Genomic DNA, 9,146 nt, shown 5'->3' on the forward strand with positions numbered 1-9,146 from the left:
AAACCCATATCGCAGAAATAACTGGTTAGTTCTGGACAAACAGGACATGCAGCAAAAGAACAAACATCCTCTGAATGTGAATCCTGAAAGTCAGAAGATTCACCCCCTCCTTGAGTTCAGAAATGTAAGAAGCAAGTTTTAAATTATATGAAACATACAAGTAAGGTATAAAACATCCTTCAAGGTAATAACTGCTAGGAGATACAGGAAGACTTCAGGTCTCCTTGCTTGTAAAATGTCATTACTTTTGTTTCTAGAGTCATAAAATTACTATTCTTTTTATGATTTGAGATGGTTCTTGACCACAAGCACTAGGTGATTCGTGCCGCCAGGAGTCCTGCACAGGTATTTCATACGAAGCTGAAGGGATGCACTCTCTTGGTTGTTCATCTGCCCTTGCTAAGAAAAGTGCACAGACACTGGAAATCTACTCACGGGAAAATCTCCTGTGCACACGGGCCCAAATTCTGCCCTGATTAATTTAACTGAAAATAGTTATTGAGGTGATTTTGCAGGCTTTGGAGTCAGAATCTGTCCGTTAATGTCATTCATCTCAGATTGACAGTAATAACAATAAAGATGGCTCCAGCCTTACTTTTGGGTAAAGTAGCTCTCTGAATGCGTCTTCCTGAATCCACAGGCAGGGTTAAAGCAGTAAATAGAAAGAGGTATATGCTTCGATAGACTGCAACTGTTCAGTTATAACTGTCTTGAGTGTCAGCCTCGTGCACTGGTTCATACTGCCACCGTATACTGGGCCAAATCCATCCCTGACCCAACGCCAGTGAAATGAATGGACCATATTCTCGGCTGGTGTGAAAGGACATTAGAGTCAATACAACTGTGCTAGTTTAGCCCAGCCGAGGACCTGGCCGATAGATGTCCGTGATTTATGTGGCTGAAATGTTCTTTTAGGTAAGACCACAGGAGTAACGCTGCAATTAGTCCAGACAGAGCATTCAATTTAATATATTTCTGGTTCTCTGCAAAACTCTGGGCAAAACAAAGGCAGCTTTAATTAAAAGTAGTAAAGAACAAGGAGTTTCTTAACATCATGCTTTGTAGGAATTTGCTTAAACTTTAAGCATATTTTTCAAAGCTGAGTCTGGGACCAGAAAAGCAGTAGAATTTGGCAATGTTTCCTGTAAGATTTCCAGTGGACTTACAAGTTACAAACATATGTGAAGTTAAAACGATCCTTTATTTTCATCCGTAACAGAGAGGGAGGGAGGAGAAGGAACATGTATGCCAGATAGACATACCTTCCATTGAAACAACAGAATGTGATAATAAGGACTGTCTGTGGGGCTTGGATGCTCACTGCCGCTCACGTGTGTGGGACATGAGCATCCATATCCCCTAAACACCATGTAAAATCCTCAGTTTGGGAATCAGTGGAGCAATGCCTTATTTACAGCAGCCGAAGATCTGGCCCCAGACACTTTTTGGGGCTTTGTGTACTGTCTATTTAGAGCAGTTAGCCTGCTTGCTTGAGGGCCACATAATAAAAACTGACCCTTATTTTACAGTAGGAGTAAAACTACTATTTAAATATCTATTTCAAAAACACTGTACCGTGCAATGAGTCTTTATATTGTGCATATGTACCTGCAGAAAACATGAGGTTATAACTACGTTATCTGGAGGGAATGACACTTATTTGCAATGGGAGAAAGAAAGAGTAAAACATAACAATAAAATAAGTTACTCGATATCTGGAAGACTAGAATAGATTAATCTTACTTTGTCCCAAACCACTGCTTTTATGTACATCCTCCACTCCCACTGAAGAGTGGGAAGTCTCCTATTAGAAGTACCAGACACTCCAAGATACGCGCCACTGTAACAACATACACAGTTTTCATGTTGACTGTGCTGCAAAGCCATGGAATTCAGAGCCTCAGTAACACAACAGATGCAAAGGAGGAAAAATTTAAAAAAAAAAAAAAAAGAAAAAGAAAAAGTAACAGGTACTGGCGTAACACCACAGTCCTTTCAGTTATGGGACCTGATCACGTCAACAACTGAGAGCGTGCTCTGAAATACTCTCTAGCTTGCCTCCAAATATAGTCTGAGCTTCACAGACGAAACGTTAAGCAACTCCTTCAGAGCCACGCACAAGTTCTCCATTAATACGACAATGATACAGGGTCCTTCCAATTTTCCAAACAATTGAACAAATTCATGCAAAGCAGATACAACTACCATTATTGTCATCATCACCTTAGGTTTATGGGCAAAGAAGAGGTGGGAAGCAGATTGCTCATGCTGGAGCCCAGCAAACAGATAAACAAGCAGAGCAGAGAGGAGAGCTCTGGACTATCCGATTCCCTGCTCACGCGGAGATCCCCTGAACATCAAGGGAAGTTGTGCCAGGGGAACATATAACTCCATCTTCTGCTTGTGATCATCTCCACTTTAAAGCGCTTGCCTTAAACACCCTTTTTGCTTGGGAGCATGTGGGGACAGCCAACTGCTTATGGGCTGCTTCTGTTTGTAGAGCATCAGTGACTTGGTACAGCTGCAAAGCGCACACCTTGCACACTTGCTCTTCCCTTCCCCTGCACTTTTTCCCTGCAGCCCTAGAGACTCTGGCTCGCAACGTGGACTCCAGTGCTTACCAAGAGAGCTCAGCTTCGAGGTTCCACAGAATACCTTGCAAAACATGCTGTATTCAATATAGTGCAAAACAACAGCGAGGATGCCTATGCCATGCTCACGGCACACAGAAAAAACAAACCATTCCTCAAAGGCTTTCCACAGAACCAGTTAACAACCAAGACAGAAACAGACTGGGATGCGCTACCTCTATTCTCTTTCCTTTCCACTTCTTTGTCCTTTACAAGTGATCTTGTTTTGTCCTGAGCCTGATTCGGAGCCCACAGAAGCTTATGAAAACATCTCCCATTGCCTTCCAAAGGCTTTGGACCAGGCCCCCAATGAGGATGAACACATGCTTTAGTTACTGTATATATTCACATTAGAATCAAAAAATAACAAAACAAAACCACAAAGATTAACAGCATGACATTTTTATACACCTGCATTCTTATTATTATTTTAAAGCTTAAGGATGTGCTTTTCCATGCTACAAAAACTGCTCTGGAGGAAAGGTAAGATCTGTTCCACCTGCCCAGAGCCCGCCTGCTTCTGCTGTCCCTGGCACAGCACCAAGGGTTGAAGGGAGAGGAGACCCATCCCCAGCCCGGCAGAGACCATGGCTGCTCCCACGAGCCCTTTGGGCAGCTGCAGTTCCCACCATCAGCCCCCGCGCTGCTTATTCTGGAAGGATATATAAATACACGTTTAAGTGCACTCCTGGATGGGGGCCTGCTTGCTTGACCGGCAGCTGAAGCCCTCCCACATGGGCTCTTTGGCCAATGGGTCCATGTAAACATGGGGCTCCCTTCCCTGGCCTGCCCATCCAACCTTTCCTGCTCATCTGCCTGAAGCTGGAGCCAAGAGCTTTCCCTCGGCACGATGGCTCTGCCCATGGTCCTTCTCTGGACTCCTCCTGCCCTGCTGATGTGGTGTGGAAGGACCTATCTTTGGCTCTCTGCACTGCTAGTAAATGTCACCCACGACGACCGAAAGACTTAAAACTCTTCTTACTCATGCAAGTAGGGGCACTGAAGTCAGCGGGGTCTACTTGCAGAAGTAAGGCATCAGGATTTGGCCCTGAGGACGGATATTTGCAAATCAGTGTTTTTATTCCTCCTGCCACTGTGCTTTAGTAACAAAGATAAGGCCACTAGGAAGAAAGGCACGTGGAATTCTGTAAAAAATACACAAAAAGGTTCAACTAATTCGCAAATTACTAACAAAACAAACAAAAAACCCCTGAACACAAAGACAGAGGGGGTAGAGACAGGGACCTCCTGGGTTTGTGAGACTGGGAGTTCATTTTCTAGTTTCAGTGTGATTAACATTTTACTTTTACAGTCTATTGCTTGAAAAACTACAAAAAAGTAAAACCTTGTCAGAAATAACTACGTTTACTTCCTGCTCAAACAATAAAAATAAATTAAACAGCCAGAAAATGTTTTCCTTTTCAATGCATTGTGTCTAAAGTGAAAGGGAACATAAACCATAAATAAAATCCATTGTACTAATTTAAAAAAGTCTCCTTTATAAGAACTGAAACAATATTTACATTCATACTGGAGAGAAAGCTTCTGAGTTGCATAATTAGAGTTTCAAATGATGCTTTTTCTGGTGCACTGACAAAATGCTAGCTGCAGCATTTAGAAACCTGTACATGTTTGATGCGAGAATTTTGGTTTGAATGCAAGTCTGCTGGAAAAAAGCAAACACACCAGTAACAATATTATTTATGATTTTGTTTTGTTTCTTAACCTCAAACAACATAAAAGTAGCCGGTGAGGTATCGTCTAGAGTTCCTTAAAAATTTCTCAATGCCCATGGACTAGAAGTAAACAGCAAAAATGACTGCATTGTTTCTACCTTTTCGGAGCAAGATTTTTGTTTTCTATCTAAAGTTAGGAGTGTATACTTACTGTTGAGAGTATGTTGTACTATGGAGAGTCTATTTAAATTATTGGGGTAGTATCTCTTAGCCAAACCTGTACCCAGTTGCTCGGTACTTGCCCTGGCGTTTCCTTTCTCCTTTAATCTGCTTAAAAGAGAATACTGCATGCAAACCAAGTGTGGCAACCTAATTCCATTGCCGAAGATTCCTCTGTACATCGATTCAGACCATTTAAATGTTCTTCTGTTTTCTTTAAATGAAAAAAACCCACCAAACAAAAAAAAAAAACCCAAACACAACCCACTTGGTGCTTCTTAGGGCCTCAACAGGAGACTTATCTATTAAAACAGAAAGCAAGAAAAAAAAAGTTACAAGTCTTGCATATCTTCATCCATCTGAACTGTCTGCAGTTTGGCAAGTTCTTTTTTGTCCGTTTCCAGTTCCTCACAAACCGTGTCAACCATGTTACTCATAACATACTTGGATTTCGAATCCAGCATCATTAAACTGCCAGTTGACTTACTCTCAGAATTAGGTAAGAAATTCTCTTTGACGTCAGGTACGGCTTGCAGAACTAACCTGTGCTCTCTGACAAAATCTTGATGTACTTGTGCAGAGGGGTGGCTGACACGGTCTCCGCTTGTCGAAACTATTTCTCCAAGCGTGGGCTGTGCTGTAGAAATGGACAAGAGATCTTGACTGGTAATGAGGGAACAGTTCTGAAGGGTTGCATAGTTAGTGTTGCTGATAGATATCACGGTAGAGGTACTGGTCACAGGCGATGACATGGACTGGCTCTCCGAGATACCAGAGTTCAGTTCTGCAGCATTTAAAAGAGTTGGTGGTGTGAGGGAAAAATTATGTGAGGGCGTTACATTCACTAACGAGGAGGCCAGGGACTGGAGTCCTCCGCTGGATATATTTTCAGAAGACATGTTTACATTTAGTTGCGTGTTCTGACTGACTGGCATCAACTGAGAAAACACAAGGCTTCTTTCCAGTCCTTCTTGCTTGACAGAGCCCACTGCCTGGCCTGAGTTGGGAACCGTATAAACGACCGCACTCGGAGCGAGGGGGCTGAAGAAAACCTTTCCTTGCTGCACTGTTGAAGACTCGGTTGTAAAAGTTCCTCCATCAGATGTGCTGGGATTTACTGAAACATTTCCTAGAGAAAGTGAAGCAAAAGAAAGGAAAACACGGATTATAGTCGGCAGAGAGTTGTGCAGGCATTTTGTTAAAAAAACATTTTGGTTGTCTTTATGTTTGCAGTACACGCATATGCTAATATTTCATGCAACACAGAACAGCATTGTTTGTAACAGGTGAGAGAAAAATTGGTATGAAGAAATAAAAGCTGTTAATAGAAACTGCTTCTAGAAAGAAAAAAAAAAAGTTTCTGGTATATCAGTTATTTTTCAGACCGAATCATTAAGGGGCAAACAGTCCCTGGCCATGTGATTAAAATGAACGTGCTTTGGCGTTCACTAGTTGCCACCACTCAATTTCTATCTAAGAATAGAAGCATGAAAAGCTATTAAAGATAGTTCAGTGACAGACTACAGCTTGTGTGTGGGAAACCGGAGACACGTCACATGAAAGCCACTACTGCTGGGCAGAACCTACCTGAGCCAACCCCTGCAGACAAAGCGTCAAACCCCAGTAACTTCTACCAGGTTAACCAGGTAGTCTGTCAAGCATTCAGATGTACCGCCTTTCACCTCGCTTTATCACGCATTTCTAAAAGCCTAACACCACCACTACCACGTCTACCACGCCGTGTAAAGCCACCCAGCAACTGTCTACCCTTGTTTGTGTGATATTGTAGCTAGCCAGAGACAACCTGAAGTTGGTTTTACTGGCCATGCCATCCAAGTTGTCATTATAATAATTCCATATTAAAATAAGATATACTGTCTCTCAAGACTGGGTCCCAGTTCAAACACCTCTCTTTCTCAAAAGCAGTTTAATTATAATTTTAAGTAGATACAGGTGGGAACACCTGAATTTTTTTAGAACAGCACTGAAAATGCATTTCTCACATGGCTCCTTATTAATTTCCATTAATCAACTATGATGTTTTGGGAAGAAGTTACTCTCCTCTGTGTGAACTAGAAGAATAAAGCGAAGCAACCTGAAGTTACCTGGCAATAAGATATCATGTACTGTAGCTTACTTAAAACAGCCTGCAGCACACTGCACTTGGAATAGGCAGCCAGCTATCCATCCTTCTCGGGTTAAGAAAAACAAAAAGAAATCAAAGCAGCAAATACGGATTTTGACTTTTCTCTGCACCAGATTGGACATATGGTGGATCACTCTCCAGTGGAAACTGGTATTTTTATCAATGGGGAAAATGTTCAGAGAGGAACTTATTCTGAATCTTAGGACTTTCAAATACAATAGTCCCACACGACTTTATCGACAGAATTTTCTCACCTTTGCTGGCTGTCAGTTTGTGCCTTGGAACATGTGGATTAAATGGCTTTTGTAATTACAAGTGGTATTCAGACTGCCTTCTCTTTTTCACCTTGGTTAAACTACGTACCAATACCTTCCAGTGACTGCAAGTGCCAAGTTTTAGGATCTTTTAATTTTGCACCCATTTAGAATGTGTTTGCACAGCCTCAGTGTTCCTCCTCATATTTAACAGCAAGAATAATTCACTCCCTATACAGGCTTAATTCAAATAGGCTGCCATGAGCACAGTTTGATTTTCATTATAGTACTCACATCTCCTGAAACTAGAGAGATCCATTCAAGTTTAATCATTTTCATAACCAAAGATACAGTGGCTAATGAGTAACAAAGCTGTTGAGTTGTGCTTTATAACTGACCTGCTTCAAAACAAGAATCCAGAACTAGGCTTGTGCTCCCTGGGATTCTTCCTGGCTGGCTGCAAGTTTCAGTCTATGGTATGTTAAGACAAACTCTAAAGCAAACTTGGGGAGGAGCCTGCACACTTGGCACGTGAACCTGCGATGACATATTTCCCTTGGACTGAAGGCAGTTTATCCGAATACCCTCACGCTTTGTATCTACGAGCTGTTGCATATTTCTATTGTTTCCCTGCATTTTAATCTTTCTTAATTATAGGACAGAAAATGTATGAGTGTAACTGCTCGGTCTTGTTGTGTCTACAGTAATTTAAAATTTATTTTTATGAAATGCTTTGGTTAAAAAAAAAAAAAAACCAAAACCCAAAACAACCACAAGACCAACAATGGTAACAATCTCCAGCTGCCGCAATTTTCATTTTTATGGACCTTCTCATTAAAAGGATTCAATGGCAAATAGGGAATATTTTGAATTACTGAAACGTGTAAAATTTACAGATATTTGTGAAGACTGGTCTCACAGAATTTGGAGAACAGCATGAGATGAAAGGGGCGTAAAATACCAGACCTCCTTCCCTGCTCTTAGCAGAGGAGCTCAGCCTCGTGTAACAGGCTGCTCACAAGCATAACCCGGTAGAAAGGGAGGCAAGAGGTATTATTTGATCTATGGCCGAGATACAATGCTGGCACCTTGGAGGAAAAGTACCACGGCTTCTAAAACGTGAAGCGTGCCAGATCCCAACTTCTTGTACCTCTTACTGTAACAGACAAAACTTTTACCTTGTGAGGCTGCCACAGAAACAGGAGGCAGCTGCAGAGAAGAAAACCCGATGCTTCCGTTCAGCAGCTGGCCATTTGTTCCTGAATTGGGGATCTGGACAATGCCGTACTGGTTTATTTGGACAGGAGCAGTAAAAGTAACTACGGAGCCTCCATCTTGGGAAGCAGCAGTTTGTACGCTTTCCCTTTTCACCTCTGAGCTCGGTATCAATCCCGGGAATGAGACCGGGATGTTGCTGGGGCCGAAGGTGGCTGCCGTGGCATTGGGGACCGAAGCCTGAAGGAGTTTGAAGTCCTTAACATCTTCTGATGAAGACGACAGTATGTCAGTAATGGACACCCCATTGCTCACAACGCTCGACGTGGTTTTGGGCGAATTTAAAGTAACAGTCTGTGAAGCCCCCACGCTGAGCCCATTGAGAATGACACCGTTGGGTCCCTGAAGAAAAGAGCTACCATTGAGAAAGACGGGAGAGGTACTGGCAGGCACGAGGTTTCCATTCAACAAGACGCCAGATGAGCTCAAGGCTATTTTAGTGTTTCCGAGCTGCTGCATGTAGACGGGCTCCATGTGGCCAGGAAGGCTGAGGCTGGTAACACCGTCAGATGAGCTGGAGAGTGGATGGGGAGATAAATCCTCCTGCCCCTTACTGGATTCATCTTCTGTGCTAGGGTTGCCATCTGACTCACTATGGGAAAAGATGGAGAGATGACATTGCATTACCATGGCGTGCCAGTGAGGTCTGCACCAAGGGGGACTCCTTGCTTTGATTCAGTTTGTGAGAGTTTTCCTGATTTTTTTTTTTTTTTTTTTTTTTTTTTTCTGTTTTGCCTTTACAAGGTACTTCGAACGGATTTCAAGGCAAGGGGGAGGTTTCACGGGAAAGGACACCTCAAACCAGCCGCTCACTGAGCAGAAACTTTACAGACTGGGTTATGGACGTGCAAACAAATCCCCTCTCCCCGGCCATCCGACCCGGGCGCCCTGAGGGCCCGGAGTGCCAGGGCCCCCCTCCGCCGGCCCAGGGTGCCCACACGTGTGC

General features: G+C 42.9%; 1 protein-coding gene across 1 annotated transcript in view; it reads right to left on the reverse strand.

Annotated features, from left to right (window-relative positions):
• Positions 1-4,857: 4,857 nt before the first annotated feature.
• Positions 4,858-9,146, reverse strand: part of SIX4 (SIX homeobox 4) — a 38,759-nt gene continuing 34,470 nt past the window's right edge. The window contains exons 3-4 of the mRNA XM_035900173.1: positions 8,104-8,792; positions 4,858-5,654 (exon numbers count right to left, since the gene is read on the reverse strand). Of these exons, the coding sequence (XP_035756066.1) occupies positions 4,858-5,654; positions 8,104-8,792 (1,486 nt within the window). The remainder of the gene's footprint in view (positions 5,655-8,103; positions 8,793-9,146) is intronic.

This window comes from Egretta garzetta, unplaced genomic scaffold (genome assembly GCF_000687185.1).
Source record: "Egretta garzetta isolate BGI_Z169 unplaced genomic scaffold, ASM68718v1 scaffold858, whole genome shotgun sequence".
In the NCBI taxonomy this organism is placed as follows: Eukaryota; Metazoa; Chordata; class Aves; order Pelecaniformes; family Ardeidae; genus Egretta; species Egretta garzetta.